Genomic DNA, 19,788 nt, shown 5'->3' on the forward strand with positions numbered 1-19,788 from the left:
GCAGCTGAGGCTCTAGGTTTCTGGAATCTATTCTGGGCAAGCGTATGTCCTGGTTAACCTTCACCATAATAATGCTGCAAACAAACCACTTCTAGATTCAGTGTCATATAATAAAAAGCATTTGTTTTTTACGCATCTGGGTCCAGCTGATCTAGGCTAGGTTCATCGGGTCTTGGCTCCAAGCTATTGGTAAGATCTAGGTTGACCCCATGTGTTTCTCATCGTCCATGGAGCAGCAGCTACCTGAGGCATGTTCTTCCCATGATGAAAAGCAGGAGTACTAGGCAAGCCTTACATACGAGCGCACTTTAACTCTGTGTTTACACCATATCTGCTAACATCAGTTGGCCAGAGGAAGTCACATGGCCCACACCCAGAGTCAAGAAGCAGAGGAGAAAGAAGCTGCTCCCATGGGGGTGCGGAGAAGGGAGTAGATATTTACTGAACAGTAATCTAATCTACACGTTAATCTTCCTCTTTACTTCCCATTTGCGTTTCATATCCTTTTTCATGTTCAGTCCCTGGGTTTCCCTTCCTTTCCTTTGCCTTAAACTAGATCTTAGTATGTTTTGGTATTTGTGGAATAAGAGTTTTTCAGAGAAATTTGTCCATCACATAACTAGAAGTGTGTGTTGTATGTAGAGATTACATAACAAAGCCACGTTTCCAACTTTTGACTTCCTCTTTTTTTTTTTTTTTTTTGAGATGGAGTCTTGCTCTGTCACCCAGGCTAGAGTGCGGTGCCACGATCTTGGCTCACTGCCTTCCGAGTTCAAGTGATTCTCCTGCCTTAGCCTCCTGAGTAGCTGAGATTACAGGTGTACGCCACCAAGCCCACCTAATTTTTTTGTATTTTTCGTAGAGAAGGGGTTTCACCATGTTGGTCTGCCTGGTCTCGAACTCCGGACCTCAAATGATCCACCCGCCTAGGCCTCCCAAAGTGCTAGGATTATGAGCATGAGCCACCATGCCCAGCCGTGACTTCGTCTTTTTTGACCACACTATAGCTGCCTTTTAAGTAAATGTCCTCCTGATAGAGTGTTTTTCAAACTGTTAGCCATGGCCACAGTAAAAACAAATACATTTTTCTGTCATACTCACTACACATATATGTAATTCACAAAATATTAATGCTGACTGAGCAGGGTGCACTCTGATATTTTCTTTCTTTTTTTTGAACAAAACCTGACTTTCTGTTTTTCTTTTTTTTTTTGAGACAGTCTTGCTCTGTCGCCCAGGCTAGAGTGCAGGGGCGCAATCTCCGCTCACTGCAACCTCTGCCTCCCCAGTTCAAGTGACATTCAGCAACTCTCCAGCCTCAGCCTCCCAAGAAGCTGAGATTACAAGCATGAGCCACCACGCCCGGTTAACTTTGGTATTTTCAGTAGGGACAGAGTTTCACTATATTGACAAGGCTAGTCTCGAGCTCCTGGCCTCCAGCAGTCCACCCACCTCAACCTCCCAAGGTGCTGGGATTACAGGCGTGTGCCACTGTGCCCGGCCAAAGTCTGACATTCTTAACAGATGTTATTATATTGACTGGCATGCTTTAAATTCATAAAAGCTTTGGAGAAATCATCAATTCCCAACCCCATAAAAAGTATTTTGAATGCGGAAAAAAAAAATGGAAGTAATGATCTACACAGATACAAAGCATACCTTAGTTCCTCCCATATCCCCAACTGCTATTCGGTGATAAAGAATTCTCAGAAAGTAGAGTGTTTTTAATACTCATCAGGTAGAATCTCACCAGTGTAAAGAACCAACAGCATTGATCTGGTGCCTCCGCTCACTCTTTGCAGACTATTTTTGGAATCCTAAGGTGTAATTATACATTTCACATACATTTGTGAGATAAGATAAATATTATGTTTATATCCAACATGAGCCAGGCTTAAAGGTTTTCTAAAAACCATGTGTGGCACTAGAAACTTCATGCTATATCAAGTCAGTATAAGTATCAAGCTACTGGACTCTATAATGAAATATTACAGATAAACATTTACTGAAAATCAATATAAAAATCTGGCCCAGACCGGGAGTGGTGGCTCACGCATGTAATCCCAGAACTTTGGGAAGCTGAGGCGGGTGGACCACCTGAGGTCAGGAGTTTCAGACCAGCCTGACCAACATGGCAAAACCCTGTCTCTACTAAAAATACAAAATTAGCCATGTGTGGTGGCGGGCACCTGTAATCCCAGCTACTCGGGAGGCTGAGGCAGGAGAATTGCTTGAACCTAGGAGGTGGAGGTTGCAGTGAGCCGAGATCGTGCCATTGCTCTCCAGCCTGGGTGACAGAGTGAGACTCCATCTCAGACAACAACAACAAAATCTGGCCTAGAAAGACCAGGATGGAAATATGCAATCTTCTTAAGATGGTCAAAAGTGTGTGTGTGTGTGTGTGTGTTTTTAATAAAAGTTTTAAAAGCTCTATATAGTTTAAGACAAGTATGTGTAAGATATGTGTGTGTTTTATATGTGCTGACTTGATCATGACAACTCGCTAATTCTTTTTTTTTTTTTTTTTTTTTTTTTTTTTTTTTTTGACAGAGTCTAGCTCTGTCGCCCAGGCTGGAGTGCAGTGGTGCGATCTCGGCTCACTGCAAGCTCTGCCTCCCGGGTTCACGCCGTTCTCCTGCCTCAGCCTCCTGAGTAGCTGGAACTACAGGCTCCCGCAACCACACCTGGCTAATTTTTTTGTATTTTAGGTAGAGACAGGGTTTCACTGTGTTAGCCAGGATGGTCTCAAACTCCTGACCTCATGATCTGCCCGCCTCGGCCTCCCAAAGTGCTGGGATTACAGGCGTGAGCCACCGTGCCTGGCTGACAACTCGCTGATTCTTATGAAGAATTAGGGATACACATCTTCAGCAATGCACATGAGAAATAAACTCTGAAAAAGACAATTTCTTGGGGTTAGAGAGGACCGTATTTTGGGAAGTACTTTAGAGAAACAGACAGTAAGTCTAGGATTATAGCTGAGAAGGACTGGAAGACTTCAGGAGATGCTTCAGCTTCTAGATTTTGAATGTTGAATAAATCATTGAAGTGTGATACCTACGTTATCCTTTTGTTTGCAAAAAATTGAGTAGTAGCACATTTCTTTATCCTGAATAGCAGACATTCATTTTTTCAATTAGCTCTTTCTCATCCAAGGCATTAGGAAGATCTCTCTCTCTTGTTTCCAAGTACTAGCACTGGAATTCCTTGTAACTGCGGTTTATCTAGATTGTGTAGCTCATTTCTCAAGGCTTCTATCTTTTCACAATCTGCAGCACCTGTTATGTAAACAATAGCATTGACTCCTCTGCAATACAGTTCCTACATGCTCCAAAATTGGGGTTGTCCTCCCATGTCCCAGAATTTTTTTTTTTTTTTTTTTTTTTTTTGAGATGGAGTCTCACTCTGTCACCCAGGCTGCAGTGTAGTAGTGCAATCTTGGCTCACTGCAACCTCCGCCTCCCAGGTTCAAGAGCTTCTCTGCCTCAGCCTCCTGAGTAGCTGGGACTACAGGCGCATGCCACCACGCCCAGCAATTTTTTATATTTTTAGTAGAGATGGGGTTTCACCGTCTTGGCCAGGCTGGTCTTGAACTCCTGACCTCGTGATCCACCCATCTGGGCCTCCCAAAGTGCTGGGATTACAGGCGTGAGCCACCGCATCCAGCCATGTCCCAGATTTTTACTGTGATGTTACCTTTAGTTACTTTCCTCATGTCGAAGCTCACTGTGGGTATCATGTTTTCACTAAATTGACCTGATGCAGTGATATTCACGAAAGTGGTCTTGGCCCAAGTCCTGCAGCCCTGCAAGCATCAGTTCTATCTCCTGCTTCCAAAAGAGCAAACTGAACTAGCACAGCAGGCAGGGGATGCACACCAGCATGATGACCACTGGGAGAGAGGATGAATGGGAGGGCTAGCAAGCAGAGGCAAGGATGACTTCCACACAAGCCAGCCTCAGCCTGGACCACCCAACAGCTCCTCGGGACCCCGATGCAACACAGATGGACACAGGCAGGTGGCAGCAGCCCTGGTAGTTTCTATTTCATTTTTTAAATGCTGGTCATGACACTAAACTGGTTTTACAATCTAACAATGAGGCCAAACCTTCAGTTTGGAATACACTGACCTAGTGAACTCCTTTCATCATTTTCCCTTCCCTGTTATTAATCTTATCTCTTTGCAAGGGAGAATAAACTCCTTGAACTGTTTTTACATCCAGCTCATTATGAACTTCTCTGTGGTCTGTGATCTCAGGTCAGCCTTTGGTACTATCTAGTTCCTTTCTATAAACCAAACATGTATTGAGCCCGGCTCTGGCACATACAACCCAGTGTTGGGCACCAGCAAACATGCAGGTAGGTTAGTACCCAGTTCATAAAGAAATGACATCAAGAGGCTTCAGCCTAGACAAGTACTTGGCCAAAGGGTGACCCAGCTGTGAAGTGCACTAAGCCCCTTGGAGGCCATGAGATGGTCAGTGAAGGCTGCACAGAGGACAGATCTGAGCAGGGAAAGAGAGCAAGCAGGGAAAGATATCAGGAGGTGTTTGCAACTTATCTCAGCAGAAGTCGGGAGCCACTGATGGTTTTTGAGCCAGATAGTGATGAAACCAGATGAAGGTTTTGGGAAAGTTAGTGCAACAAGTCCATTCAGCATTCATCCAACACACCCGTACTAAGCACCTTCTATATTTTGGGCACTGTTTAGGCGTTCTAGGTGCATCAGTTAACAAAACAGACAATACCTCTGCCTCATGGCATTTATATTCCAGCTGCAGGGTTGGGGGTTGAGGAAGTCAAGCTTATATTACTAACAAGCCACATAGTGTGTGGAAGATGAGAATGCGAAAGAGATAGGTAAAGGAGATTGGGAGTGCCATGCGTGGGGATGCATCATGTAGGGTGCCTGGAGTCTGGGAGACCAGTCGGGATGATAGGGTGTAGGGATGAGACCTGAGCTCCAGCAGTGGCGGCGGGAAGGACAGAGGGGCAGAAAGGCAGGGTTCAGCCTCATGCTCCTCTGTTCTCATCTCCTTTCAGAAACACAATGCACAACATCCGTGGCAACAAGCAGGCCCAGGCAACAGGCCATGAACCTCCAGGGGAAGATTCTCCACAGAGTGGGGAGCCTCAGAGGGAGGAGCAGCCCTTGGCCTCTGACCCCACCACCCCAGGTGAGCCTCTGTCCAGGGCTGAGCTGCCTTCAGGGACCAGCTCCTCACGGCTGGCACAAGTGCCTTCTTTCCTTCCAGCGAACCAGCATTTGTGTGTTTGTGTGTGTCTTAGTTGGCTTGGGCTACTTACTAAAACACCATAGACTGTGTGGTTTAAATAACAGACATTTATTTCTCACAGTTGTGTGGAGGCTGGGAGGTCCAAGATCAAGGTGCCGGCAGATTCAGTGTCTGGTGAGGGCTCCCTTCCTGGTTTGCACATGGCCGCCTTCTCACTGTGTGCTCACGTGGCTGAAAGAGCTCTGGTCTCTGCTGCTTCTTCTAAGGGTACTGATCTTATCAGGGGCTCCACCCTCATGACATTAAATCTGATCACCTCCCAAGGGCCCCACCTCTTAATACCACCACTCTACTAAAAATACAAAAGTTAGCTGGGCATGGTGGCCAGTGCCTATAATTCCAGTTATTCAGGAGGCTGAGGCAGGAGAACCACTTGAACCTGGGAGGCAGTGGTTGCAGTGAGTCGAAATTGCACCACGGCACTCCAACCTGGGTGACAGAGTGAGACTCTGTCTCAAACATAACCAAAAACAAATGTACACGTGTGATAAAATGACATAGACCTACGCACACATGTTGTACCAACACCGGTTTCCTAGAATTGATAGTGTACTATAGCTGTGTAAGATGTCACCATCGGGGGAAGCTTGGTGAAGAGTACTTGAGACATGTCTGCACTATCTTTGCAACTTCCTATGAGTCTATAATTTTTTCAGAGTAAAAAGTTAAAATAAGGCTGGGCATGGTGGCTCATGCTTGTAATCCCAGCACTTTGGGAGGCCAAGGCTGGAGGATTGCTTGAGCCCAGGAGTTCAAGGCGAGCCTGGGCAACACAGCGAGACCCTGTCTTTACAAAAAAAATTTAAAAATTAGCTGATCGTGATGCGAGCCTGTAGTCCCAGCTACTTGGGGTGCTCAGGTGGGAGGATCACTTGAGTCAGGGAGGTCGAGGCTGCAGCGAGTCATGATCATGCCTGGGTGACAGAATGAGACGCTGTCTCAAAAAAAAAAAAAGAAGAAGAAGAAAAGAAAAAGCACCCTTTGGAGGAGTCAGTGCCTGTCAAAGCCCCAGAGAGCATAACAAGCAGTCCAAGGGAAGGCCAGTGCTATATCGGATCAATCATCATCATTATAACGCTAGCAGTTACTTTGTGCCAGTGCTGCAGTAAGCATTTTTTTTTTGGTAATAACTTTATTAAGATATATTCATATACTATATAATTCACCCATTTAAAATGTGTAATTCAGTGGCTTTCTGTATATCCACAGAATTATGCAACCGTCACTATAATCAATTTTAGAACATTTTCATTACCCCAAAAAGAAACCTGCACTCTTAGTCATCAACCATAATCCCCACTGCCCCATAACGCTAGGTGGCCACAACCTTTCTTTCTCTATGGATGTGCCTGTTCTGGAGATCTGCTGTGAGTAGAATATACCATGGAATATACCATGCTGTGACTGGCTTCTTTGACTTAGCAGAATCTTTTCAAGTTTTATCCGTGTGTACCAAGCACTTTACCTACATTGACCTATTTAATTCTTACAGCAACTGGAACTGTGTGTATTGTTGTTATCCTCATTCAATAAATAAGGAAACTGAGGCATGGAAGGGTGGAGTGACTTGCTCACGGCCACAGAGTGAGTGACAGAACAAAATCTAATATATAAAGCAGATAAAAGCAGAGTTGAGGCCTGAGTGGGAGTCTGGACTCCTCCTCTGCTCCTCTTACTCCACCTTCCCCTCCCGGTCAGTCCTTGAGGCACTCCCATGAAATCCAGAGCACTGATTGAACGCCACTGTCTTAGATTTCATTTTCTCTAATTATAAACTGGGCACTGTGAGGCCTGCCCTGCCTTCCCTCAGAGTTGGTGCACAGTCGTATATCAAAGGGCAGCAAGTGCTACAGGGAGACTCCCTGCTCCCCTAGACCCCATAACAGGAAGGAGAAAGAGGTACTACATATTTTTGAGCTCTGTGGGCTGCCTTGTACCCATTGTAGCCTGATTTCTCTTCGATCTGGGACAAGACTGTTCTGGTTTTGCACTCAGCAAGGCACTGTTGTTTTGTTTGTTTTGAGTCAGAGTCTCGCTCTGTTGCCCAGGCTGGAGTGCACTGGCATGATCTCGGCTCACTACAGCCTCTGCCTCCTGGGTTCAAGCGATTTCTGGCTAATTTTTGTATTTTTAGTAGAAATGAGGTTTCACAATGTTGGCCAGGGTGGTCTCAAACTCCTGACTTCACGTGATCTACCCACCTCGGCCTCCCAAAGTGCTAGGATTACAGGCGTGAGCCACTGCACCTGGGCAATCTAGGTACTGTTTTTGCACTCAGTGTCTGGTTCCTGTCACCTACTGGAGTAACTCGTTATCTGTTCAAGACTGTTTGGCCAGCCCTTGGCCTGGTCTCATGCTATGTCATTTGGCCTATCCCCAAAGCCCTGTGTGTCCCCTATCCTGGGATCCCATACCACATTCTTATTTTCAATACCTTTAACACTTTAGTCCCCAAAAATAGGTAATAGTTTACTAAAATGCATACTCATACAAATGAGTGATTTGGGTTAGGAGATTTAGATAGGATCAATTTATGATCCTACAAAATATCTGACGGTAGGCAGTAAATGTGGCTTTAAGCTCAGCAGCCAAGGCAAAGAGGGAAATGCAAGCAGCTAGATTATTTCCAGTGTCCATAAGACTAAAAACATATTTTCTTATAAGAAGCAAAGCTTTTCTTGGAAGTTCCTAGGGCAGAAGGGAATTTCTTCTGCTGGGGACTCATAATAGGCATGATGTATATATCCCATGTGAACAAGCTTCTCAAGGGCCCTTGGCCACATAATCAGGTCATTAAATGTCCCTTGATGCAGGCTGATGGCAGAGACCAGAAGCACAGCTGGGTCAGGGCAGGACAAGGCAACCCAAGGGAATGATTCTCTGATGTTGGGTTTGATGTAAGAATAAAATTTTAATGACTTGAAAACAGTGGGTGGCAAACATTTTTTGTAAAGAGCCAGATAGTAACGATTTGAGGCTTTGTGGGCCATGGGGTTTCTGTTTTAAGCCCTCAGTTCTGCCTTTGAGGAGTAAATACAGCAATAGACAGCACATAAACAAATGGGCATGGCTGTGTTCTAATAAAGCTTTATTTATAAAAGCAGGCTGTGGGCTGGATTTGGCCTGTGAACCATAGGTTGTCACCCAGGAGCTAAAAGGGCTATGCATCCTTGAGACAATCAGCTGTGGGGGGAATATGTCTCTTAACTTAGCTTGGAATAAGAAGAATCAAGTTAAATGTTTGAGCTATTCTCTGGAGCAAGAATGCAGAGTACAGGCATTCATTCTGTGTTCCTATCATCAGACAGATTTGTGTGCTTTGAAAATCTCCTAGCACATAGAGGTGGGATCCTGAAATAAGGAACAGAACATCCTGCCAGGGCTTGTGCCCGAGGAGAAAGTCACTTGGCAAACACCAGCAGGGTGGCATGAGAGACCCATCCAGGCTGGGTGCGATCTGAAGGAAGGAGACAGGCACAGTTTAGCGGATGGGCTAGCACAGTGCAATAACGTTTATGTAGGCCAGTGGTTCTCACAGTCTAACCCCTGGACAAGCTGTGTCAGCATCACCTAGGAACTTTTTAGAAGTGCAAATTCTCAAGCCCTGCCCCAGACCTATTAAATTCAGAGCTCCGAAATTAGGGCCCAACCATCCGCATTTGAACAAGCCCTCCAGGTGCTTCTAAAGCAAGCTCAGGTTTGAGAACTGCTGATGTCATCCATCATAACTTCTGTGTTTCTCCTCTTGAGCAGGGAGAGAGCCAGAGGATTCTCCAAAGCCAGGACCCAAGTCTTCTCTGACCATCAGTTTTGTTCAGAAAGCCAAGCGCCAGAACAACACCTTCCCATTCTTTTCTGAAGGAATCACATGGAACCGAACTGCCCAGGAGAAAGTGGCAGCCTTGGAGCAACAGGTTCTGATGCTCACTAAGGAGCTGAAGTCTCAGAAGGTGAGGTCTGGTTCCAGAGAGGCCCAGGTTCCAGTGGACCCCTCCAGTTCCTGGAGCCTTTCGAACAAACTAGATGGGATGCAGTAGCCCTGCTGGGCACCAGCAGGTGTGGTCTTTAAAGGCCAGCAGGCACTAGCTCTGGTGTTTGAAGGCCAAACTGCGGAAGGTTGAAATATGCTGTTGATTACTCAAGAACCTAATGTCACTCAAAGCAAGTCACAAAAGGGCACCAAGGGCAGGTATCTCTGGAGATCTACTCTAATAACTGTCCCTTGGACCCCTCCTGGAGGGCATGCATCGTCTCACCCCCTACCCAGAAAATGACAATATTTAGAGGCAGATGATCTGGATCTAGGGTCATGGGAGAAGCTGTCGATAGAACTAGGGGGAGGCTTTGACCTGGCAGCTGATATCTGGGCACAGATATCTGAATGACTGTCACGAGACTGTCACAGGAGAAAGCAAACAAGCAGCATGTGTGTGGCCCAGTGCTAAGCCAGGACCAACACAGAACAGTGACAGGAATATCTGGGCTTAATATGGTAAGAAGTTAATTATGAGAGTTACAAAAGGGAAGAGCTATATAGTCATTGTAGAAAACAGATCTCACACACACAGACATTAAAACTACTCCAAAATCCTACATCCCAGAGAGCAAATGGTATTAAAAGCCAGGGGCTACCTTACGAAGTAGTGAGAGTCCCAGGGCGGGGATGTGAGGGGGTTTCAGCTCCGGGCGGGAGCCCCTCTGTAGAGTGATAAAAGTGACTAAGGCAGTTACATAAATCCCAAGGGTGGGGCCTGGTGGGGCCTGGTAGGGCCTGTGGTGGCAGTGGTGGGCTCCACTGAGGGCCTAGACTGCTTTTCCTCCAGAGAAAGGCCTCAGCTTTTGTGTTTGAACTTTGGCTGCTTGGAGGCCCTTTCTGCTTTGTGTCCCAGTCCTGACTCCAGAGGACTTAGGCTGGGGAGGTGGGGCTTATGCCCTATTACCTTCTGAATACTTCTTATCACTTGTACATTTCTTTTCTTTTCTGCCCTGTTTTGGGGGGAAGAAATCTAGAAAAAATGCTCTCCCTATACCTGGTTTGGCCCCTCGTCTGCCTTTTCTGCCCCTAAGCAGTGACCACTGTCAGCAGATCTCAAGGGAACTGGCAGAGGCTTCATTCCTGGCATGTCAGGAGTTACTTTTTTTTTTTTTTTGAGATGGGGTCTCACTCTGTCATCCAGGCTGGAGTGCAATGGTGCAGTCTTGGCTCACTGCAACCTCCACCTCCTGGGTTCAAGCAATTCTCCTGCCTCAGCCGCCCAAGTAGCTGGGATTACAGGCGCCTGCCACCATGCCCAGCTAATTTTTTTTTTTTTTTTTGTATTTTTATTAGAGACTAGGTTTCACCATGTTGCAAGGCTGGTTTCAAACTCCTGACCTCAAGTGATCTGCCCGCCTCAGCCTCCCAAAGTGCTGGGATTACAGATGTGAGCCACCGTGCCCGGCCAGGAGTTACATTTAATGAAGCAACTGGTGATTAGAGATTAGAGTTCTCAAAGGAGGGGGCTCATTTATTCATATGTTCTTAACTCATGTGTTTATTCACCAAATCTTTATTAAGGGTCTGTTATGTGCATGTAGTGTTCCAGGTGCTGGGAAAGAACAATGAGCAAAAGGCACAGGCTCTGCCTTTATAGGGCTTGCATTTCATGGCAGAGACAGACATTAAACAAAGCAACACCCAATGTGTAGTTATACCACGTGAAGTCCCGTCTGCTGCTGCTTAGCAGCCCAGCTGTCTTTTCCTCCTGTCATCATGGTGCTCCTGTTGTGAGGCTGCTGGACGCTCCTGAGAGCTGAGAGGGCGTGAAACAGAGCCATAGCAGCTACTCGATCCCTGGACTGGTAGAGCTTAAATCCCAAACCCAAACCTGGAAAGAAAAAGAAATCCTGAATATATGGGCAACCTCCCTTGACACAGTCTTTCTTTCTAATACATTACAAATTGTCAGATGAAGTAGAAAGGCCCCGGGAGACCTAGATTTCATGAAAGTTTGCCCCTGATTGCTCTGCATCTCTGGGGGACTCGTCATTCTTCAAAAAATAAAGGCAAGATTCTTGGCGATTAATAAGGGTTGCCCAGGCTATTGACAACTCCCATATATTCAGAGGGAAGTTGTCAGGAGGAAGTTGTTGACGCATTGAAGAATCTGGATTTTTTTTTCACCAGGTAACCTTCCACCAGACCTCAACTTTGTGTCCTGGGACAGACGGTCAAAAGGAGAATGAGTTGTGATTTATTTAGTTTATCTATTTATTGTGCAATATGAGTGGATTTGTGTGTTCTTCAACCCATTCCACAAATGCACTTCAGTCTTCAGGATGATTCAAAGCACCGGCCTTTAAATAAGACAGCACAGGCTCAAATTCTGGCCCTAAGAAGTTTCTTAACCTCTCTAAGCCTCAGTTTCCTCTTCTGTAAGTGCAGTTACAGCCATGTTTACTGGAGAGACCTGTGCCCAGATTCATAAAGCCCAGTACCTGGCACCCAGCAGCTGCCCAACAGATGCAGGCTCTGGTTGTTCTGGCAATTTCTGCAGCCCTCCTTACCCTCCATGTCGATCTCTTCCTGCCCTACAAGCAGTGAGGTGCCCTGCTGAGGGGCTCTGAGACAGGCGGGAAGTGAGAGCCCATCAGTGCCTCCAGGAAATGTGCCGTGGGGCCATCCCAGTGATCGGGGAACTTCGGTCTTTATTCCACATTAGGAAGGGAGGAACTGCAGTCCTGTCCTCTAGGGTTTCAACTATAGCCCAGATACTGAAACCAAAGAGGTGAGACAGAAAAAGCCAGCACAACTTCTGGGTGCCCAGTGGTGCCCCCAGGCACTCAGAATGCTGCTGGGAGAGCCGCTGTGCATCTGAGACCCTCATTAGAGTCCCATCCATCAGCTGGGAAGATAGGCACCTGGACTTCCAGGAGCTGCCCCTGTGAGGTACCTTCCTGCGTTTCTTTAGTGGGAAGGCACCTCCTGTCTGCCTCAAGCTTCAGGATGACATGAGAATTCGGCGTCTTATCCTGGCTCACCTGGCCATTGCCAATGGCTTTAGTGACTCTTTAGGACTTTCCATCTCAAACACTGTGAGATGCTCTTGAGAGCACACTGGGGACAAATCCCTGCCCTTGGGCACCTCACCGTCTACTAGGGCACCTCACTTCTCTAGTAAGAGAAGATGTGAACACGGGAACTGTTGGTATGAAGCACGGCCCCAGGACTGTGCTGAGCCTTCCCGTGTATTTTCTCTGTCCTTACAATAGTTGTCATCCCCTTTCTCTGAAAAGGAAACTGAGGTTCTCAGAGTGTCTGCATGCTCAGGGTCTCCCAGAGGCTGAGCCAGCATTTGAGGAGCTCAGAGGAGTTGGGTGACTCGCCCATGCTCAGGCAGCTGGAAAAGCCAGGATTGGGGTTCTAACCTCCTTCTCCAGGTCTAGAGGCTGGGCTGCCTCTCCTCCATAATCTCTTGGTGAGTCCCAGTATGAGACACAAGCACCAAAACTGCTCTTGAGAAAAAAATGAATGCACTCCCTGTATACCCCCTGGTGTCATATCAAACCACGGGGCGACTCTAATACCCATTAAGCCATTATCTGTCCCCGCACCTGCAGCACTGGCCCCACAAGAGGTTTGGGCTCTAGGAGATAGCACCAGATGGCTGATTGGCCGGGGACTGACCCTTGGAGTTGACAGAACTACACCCAGCCTGAAGACCGTCTGCTCTGGCAGATGGAAGGCTGTTGTCTGTGGTGATGTTGGCCATCTGTTGGCGGCTGGGAATGATGAACCCCTCTGGAACCCTGCCTGCGGCCCTCTGGGGCCACCTTAGTTCAATCAGGATTACTGGATAAAGGAACGTAATTTTTTAGCAAACTTGGTGGGGCAACGTGCAGCCTCTTACTTTCCTAGAACTCCAGCCAAAAACTTCAGAGGACATGAAAGAGGGCTGGGAGGTACCTTGGGCATGTCAGCTTGGGGAGGGACACTTGGCACTTTCTCTCTCATGCTAGAGGCAGTTCTGAGTGGAGGAGGAACCGTTAGCCCCATTCATGAGAAAGCAGAGGTTCAGTGAAGAGGCCCCCTGAGCCACCCTCCTGAGAGTCACCTCATTAGATACACCCCCACGGATCCAGAATGGGAACCAAGGCCTGTGAACTCCAAAGCCCATGCCCCTTCATCTGACCCCTGTAGGGCCCACCACTGATGAAAGTAGCAATGCTCTAAAAAGATAAAGGGTTATTTTTTAAAGATGATTTATTGATTTTTAAAAATTTAAATAAAATAACAACTTAAGACCAGGTATAAAAATCTGAGATGAACCAAACAACTCGATTGAGAGATATTAAAAGTACTACTTGGGCCGCGCATGGTGGCTCATGCCTATAATGCCAACAGTTTGGGAGGCTGAGGTGGGAGGATCTCTTGAACCTAAGAGTTCAAGACCACCCCGAACAATGTAGGGAGACCCTGTTTCTACAGAAAATAAACTAATTAGCTGGGCATTGTGATGCATGCCTCCCAGCTTCCAGGGAGACTGAGGCAAGAGAATCACTTGAGCCCAGGAGGTTGAGGCTGCAGTGAGCCGTGACTGCACTGCTATACTCCAGCCTGGGCAACAGAGTGAGACCCTGTTTTTAAAAAAAAAAAAAAAGAAAAGAAAGGCTTAATTTCATCAACCCCTCTATTTTTAAGAATTGGTCCTAAGACATTGCTTATAATCCAGACTTTAGGTTTCCTGAATTCATGACATTCTCACTCCTCATCTTACAGGTCCTACTGAGGCTCCCTCCCTCTGCCCTGGTTCCTTTCTTTCAAGCCTATTTTATTCTGGTACAAGAATTCTGGGGGTTGGAGGAGAGCCTCCTGGGCTGTTGTCTTGGTCTTAGATTCTGGGAGCCAAATGCAATAAGGAGACAGCTAGATGTAATGAAATGAGCTTTGGAGTCAACTCCCCAAAACTGAGGGAAAGATACCCACCTGGTTCTGCTCCTAGGGCAAGTCTGAACAATGATGTCTGTTGGTTATTTTACTGGGCAGTCATCCAAGGTAATCTCCAAGTCTCAGCCGAAGCAGAAAATGGCCTAGGCTCCCAGTTATCCTGGAGCCACAGGAATGTTAATCTCTCTCCACTGAGCCCTGAGAAGCTGACTTCTTCATTCTGAACATTCCAAACATTCCCTTTTGGTTTGCAATCACTGTGCTGTCCTCACCCCACCTTCCTGCCACACCCCAGGGCTCCCACAGCTCCATGGTAGTTCTTTCCTTCCTCCAGCTCTTTACTGGGGCTGTGGCTTGGCCACATTCAGAGGGCTGTCCCTACCCTCATCTCCCACCTGCTGCTTGGCCATCTCTGGCCCTTCTCATTCTTCACGGTTTCATTTAAATGCTCTGGACTGGTATTCCCCGCAACCTTCACCCCATACAGAAGTCATTTCCTTTCCCACAAACACCCTTGTTCCCCTGACTTGCAGTAGATCATTCCACTGAGGTGGGTCGCGTTCATTCCCACCAGCCTTTGCAGTCCTTGGAGGTGGGAACTCTCACCAGTCCCTCTCTGGGCCACAGCACCTGGCTCAGGGCCTGGCCTGGCACACAGTGGTGCTCGGTAAACGTTGGACAGATGGATGGGGGTGTGAAAGGAAAAGAGAACCTGAGAAAGGATGGTCACTAGTCCTAAGGTTTCAGAAGATGCAGGCTAAGGTGGTCTTGTCATTAGCTTCTCCAAAAAAGTCATGGTTTCTGGCAGTTCTCCTCTAATATAGAATTGTTCTTAGCAAATAAGCCTATGCAGCCAATCCATTTGTTTTAATACTTTGGTATGGTATAGTTGACATGTCTCTAGGAAACCATGTTTTTCCAAATGAGAAGCACAGAGCAGGGCAGTGTTGCCTGAAAGTCATACCTACCTGGTATGAGGTCCACGTGGGCCTGGCTGCTGATGTCTTGATCCTGGCCCAGAATGAATTCACATCCCTGCTTTAGGACAGATAGGCCTGAGTCCAGGCATGGCCCTCCCTGGGGGCATTACAGGCTTAAAGGCACAGGGAGCTGAGCAGACCTTGAGTTCCTGTGTGAATCAGTTGACCCTGCTGAGGAATAAATCAAGCTCTGTTGTTTCTGAAATTTCTAGAGTTCCTTCCACCAGCTTTGCAGGCATCAGCTGGTGGGCTGGAGGGAACTAGGCACAAATGGGTTGAATGAGGCCCTCTGTGCATGGCTTTACATGGGGATTGCCAGTGTATTTCCTCTTTAATGCTGCCTCAATTTGATTGGTAGTGACTAGATGCTATATTGAGAAGGATTCTGAGGCCTCAACTAGGCTGTGCAGGAAGAAGTATGGGAGATGAACTAATAATGTCTGCCACAGGGATGATGAGGGAAAAGTAATGCCACATAGCTGCCACCCCTGGTTTTCTTAGTGACTGAGCACAGGCTTTGGAATCTGGCCAGTTGAGACTGAATTCCACTCTACTCTCTGCTGGGCCTCAGTTCGTTCATCCCTGAAATAGATGTGTATATGTCAGGGTATGGGTTCAGCTGCTGTAACAAAAACATCTCCACTGGGCATGGTGACTCACACCTGTAATCCCAGCACTTTGGGAGACCAAGGTGGGCAGATCATTTGAGTCCAGGAGTTTGAGACCAGCCTGGCAACATGGCAAAACCCCATCTCTACAAAAAAAAAATACAAATATTAGCCTGGTGTGTTGGCATGTTCCTGTGGTCCCAGCTACTTGAGAGGCTAAGGTGGGAGGATCAGCTGAGCCCAGGAGATTGAGGCTACAGTGAGCCATGTCCGTACCACTGCACTCCAGGCTGGGTAACAGAGTGAGATGCTGTCTTAAAAAAAGAAAAAAAAAAAGGTTCAAAGCACTGTGGCCCAAAATGAGTGAGAAGTTTCTCACTCACATTAAAGAACCCAGAGGTAAGTGAGCAACTCTGAGCTGGCGAGCAGCCCTTTCTCAACACGTACCTTCTGCTGTGGCTCTGAGGCGGCCATGCTAGTTCCTGCCACTTCCCAGCCAGAAGCAAAGAGAACTGGACCAGGGGAGCATGTGTCTACTGGTTTTAAAGGTAGGACCCAGAAGCTGCCCATCTCACTTTTCATTTCCCATTTAGGCAGAACAGTCACTGGGCTACACCTCACCATGGCTTGGCTGGGAGATGCAGTTTGAAGCTGGGGAACCATGTGCCCAGCTAACACTCACTTGAACAGAGAAGGAGAAAGTGTCAGGATGAGGTGCCGCAGGGATGCTGCTGGGCACCTGTCAGGGTGGTTAGGAGAACTACTGATAACATATGCCCCGCTCTGGCGCCCAGCAGGCCCTCCCTGAGCTCACAAGATGCTTCCCTCTTCCTGCCCAGGAGCTGGTGAAGATCCTGCACAAGGCACTGGAGGCCGCCCAGCAGGAGAAGAGGGCGTCCAGCGCATACCTGGCGGCGGCTGAGGACAAGGACCGGCTGGAGCTGGTGCGGCACAAAGTGCGGCAGATCGCGGAGCTGGGCCGGCGGGTGGAGGCTCTGGAGCAGGAGCGGGAGAGCCTGGCGCACACAGCGAGCCTGCGGGAGCAGGAGGTGCAAGAGCTACAGCAGCACGTGCAGCTGCTTATGGACAAGAACCACGCCAAGCAGCAGGTCATCTGCAAGCTCTCTGAGAAGGTCACCCAGGACTTCACGCACCCCCCTGACCAGTCTCCTTTGACCCCCGACGCTGCCGACAGGGACTTCCTGAGCCAGCAGGAGAAGATCGAGCACCTGAAGGTAGGGGCCTTCCCTCCAGGGCCTGCCGGTCCTGCGGGTCCTCTGCCCCGGCCCTCAGGGAAGGGGTGCTCTCCACCCCTAAGGTTTGCTGGGTGGAGTGGGGGATATCCCTTCATCCTAGAATATTTACATTAGAAACACATGTTGATGGGAATATTACTCTACGCTTCTTCACTTTCTTCACCACAAGGCCCAGTGCAGTTTGCCTGGGCCTTGATTGACCCATTAACCAGTAGCCCTGGTATCCTGGGCTACTGCAAAGTGAAGGTGCCTCTAGATTATCAAATGAGAGATGAAAGCCCGAGACTAGCTGAGTGTGGGGCCTGGCCTGGTCAGCCTCCCTTAGTGCCATCCCAGTGCACCCGAGAGCCCTAAGGGGCCAGCACAACCCTCCCCGCACAGTCCTGTGCCCGCACACCATACAGATGACCTGCAACTGGCAATAGTCACCGCTCCCATCTGTAGAATTTATAGGGTGTTTCCTGTGTGCCAGGCACTGCCCTCGGTGCTTTGCCACATTTAGTCCTCGTGCCAGCCCTGTGAGGTGAGGCAGCCACTGGTGTGCTCCCCCTTTACAGATGTGAATGCTGAGGCTGAGAAAGGTTAAGGAGCTTGCCCAGGGTCATGTGCTGAAGAAGTGGGGGAGCTGGAGTTGGGTTGGAGCTCATGTCTGCGGAGCTCCAGTCCATGTCTGGACTGTCTGCTCTGCTGCCACTTCTAGCTACTGCCACCATCCCTGCTCCCCCTTTCCTCCCCTTCTTTCCCCTTCTCTGTCCCTATCTTTCCCTAGGCTTCCCCATCCCACAGGGACCAGTGGTGTCACAGGGGGTAGGAATTTTATGTGAGGTGTGTTGCCTGCCATGACCCGCAGCCTCCTCTCTAAAGGGTTGTGACAGGAACTGTCCCACTGGGAGGCCTGTGACTGTGGAGTGCACCCATAGCCCCCACTGTCCCTAAAGGGAGCCATACAACCAGGGTTCGTCCTGCCCCAAACCCTGCCACTCACAACCACATATGTACAGTCAGATGCCATATAATAATGGGCTGCATATGTGGTGGTCCCATAAGATTACAATGGAGCAGGAAAATCCCTATCACATAGTGACTTCATAGCCGTTGTAACATCATAGCACAACACGCTACCTTATCTATGTTTACATGTGTTTAGGTACACAAATGCCATTATGTGACAGCCACCTATGGTATTCAGTACAGTAACAGGTGCACAGGTATGCAACCTCGGAGCAATAGACTACACCATCTAGCTGGGTGTGTAGTAGGCTAAATCACCTAGGTTTGTCTACGTCCACTCTATAATGTTAGCACAACAATGAAATCAACTAGCGGATCACAAGGTCAGGAGTTCGAGACCATCCTGGCTAACACAGTGAAACCCCGTCACTACTAAAAATACAAAAAATTAGCTGGGTGTGGTGGCGGGCACCTGTAGTCCCAGCTACTCGGGAGGCTGAGGTAGGAGAATGGCGTGAACCTGGGAGGCGGAGCTTGCAGTGAGTCGAGATTGGGCCATTGCATTCCAGCCTGGGCGACAGAGTGAGACTCCATTGTCAAAAAAAAAAAAAGGGGGGGGGGAAGAAATCACCTAATGATGCATTTCTCAGAGTGTATCCTCATCATTAAGCGACACGAGACTGTACATATAGATATATAACCTTGAGAACTCTCGTGCTACTCTATCAAGGAACTAGTGGGTGAGGGCAGATGGAGAAAGAAAAAAGAAAAAGAAATCAGGAAGTTTTTGAGAGAAAAACTCTCAGTGAGCAGTGTTGAAGAGTGGCCACCACCCAAGCTTTGAAGTCTGACTGACCTGTTTGGCTGTTGGCTCTGCCTCTTTCTAGCTGTGTGACTTTGGGCATGTTATCTCACCTCTCTTCAAATAGCCCAACTAGTCCTCTTGACTAGGGCTGTTAGAAGGACAAAGGAAAAGGACGTGAAACCTGATTCACTTCCCTTTCATTCAGCAAAGACTGAAAACCCACATAACCAGTTCCTGAATCTTTTCCTTTATTTAGTCTGAAATCAGAGATTCTTTTGGGTTAAAATAAAACATAACCTTTCCAATGCAAATGCAGCTAGATGATTAGAAAGCTCTCAGCCCTCCACACAGCAGAGAAAATGCTTCCATCTGATTGCTTTTCTACTCTGCCTGCCTCCAGCCAGGCGTCTTCCTCTTCTTTCCACCCATACTGCCAGAATCCACTATGCAAGCCCTGGTAGCGCAGCACAGGGGTCAGAAAGATTTGTGGTGGTGCACGCCTGTGTTCCCATCTACTCTGGAGGCTGAGGTGGGAGGATCGCTTGGGCCCAGGAGGTGGAGGTTGCAGTGAGCTGAGATCGTGCCACTGCACTCCAACCTGGGTGAAGGAGTAAAACACCATCTTAAAGGAAAAAAAAATAAAAAAAGAAAGAAAAGGAAAAAGAATAAAAAAAAAAAAAAAAGAGAGAGAGAGAGAGAACGCTAGATCAGCCAGGTAGCTTCAGACAGCCTGAGAGTTGATTGTAATCATGGACTCACTAGGAGACTGAGTGTGCCCCTGAATTTACATATTCAGGAATTTTCTTGATCAGTGAGCTCAGCTACATGGAGACTCTGGGTATGTGATTCACATTAACCAAGAATACACTAGTGGATGATCCTCAGAGGCCCAGTGTTTTGTGCTTTGTGCTTTAAAGGGTTGCATAAGGCCAAGTGTGGGTGGCTAACACCTGTAATGCCAGCAT

The 19,788-nt window shown here is 47.8% G+C and overlaps 2 protein-coding genes across 3 annotated transcripts in view; both read left to right on the forward strand.

The window, feature by feature from the left end:
• TBC1D2 (TBC1 domain family member 2) overlaps window positions 1-19,788 on the forward strand; it is a 62,506-nt gene that overhangs the window by 23,225 nt on the left and 19,493 nt on the right. For both annotated transcript variants that reach the window (XM_050762095.1, XM_050762093.1), the window contains exons 4-6: window positions 5,044-5,177; window positions 9,051-9,247; window positions 16,651-17,046. In XM_050762095.1, coding sequence (XP_050618052.1) covers window positions 5,044-5,177; window positions 9,051-9,247; window positions 16,651-17,046 — 727 coding nt within the window. The remainder of the gene's footprint in view (window positions 1-5,043; window positions 5,178-9,050; window positions 9,248-16,650; window positions 17,047-19,788) is intronic.
• Window positions 18,628-19,788, forward strand: part of TRIM14 (tripartite motif containing 14) — a 131,646-nt gene continuing 130,485 nt past the window's right edge. Inside the window, exon 1 of the mRNA XM_050762190.1 lies at window positions 18,628-18,637. The gene's annotated coding sequence lies outside the window, so the exon portion shown is untranslated. The remainder of the gene's footprint in view (window positions 18,638-19,788) is intronic.

Source organism: Macaca thibetana, chromosome 15, assembly GCF_024542745.1.
Source record: "Macaca thibetana thibetana isolate TM-01 chromosome 15, ASM2454274v1, whole genome shotgun sequence".
NCBI lineage: Eukaryota > Metazoa > Chordata > Mammalia > Primates > Cercopithecidae > Macaca > Macaca thibetana.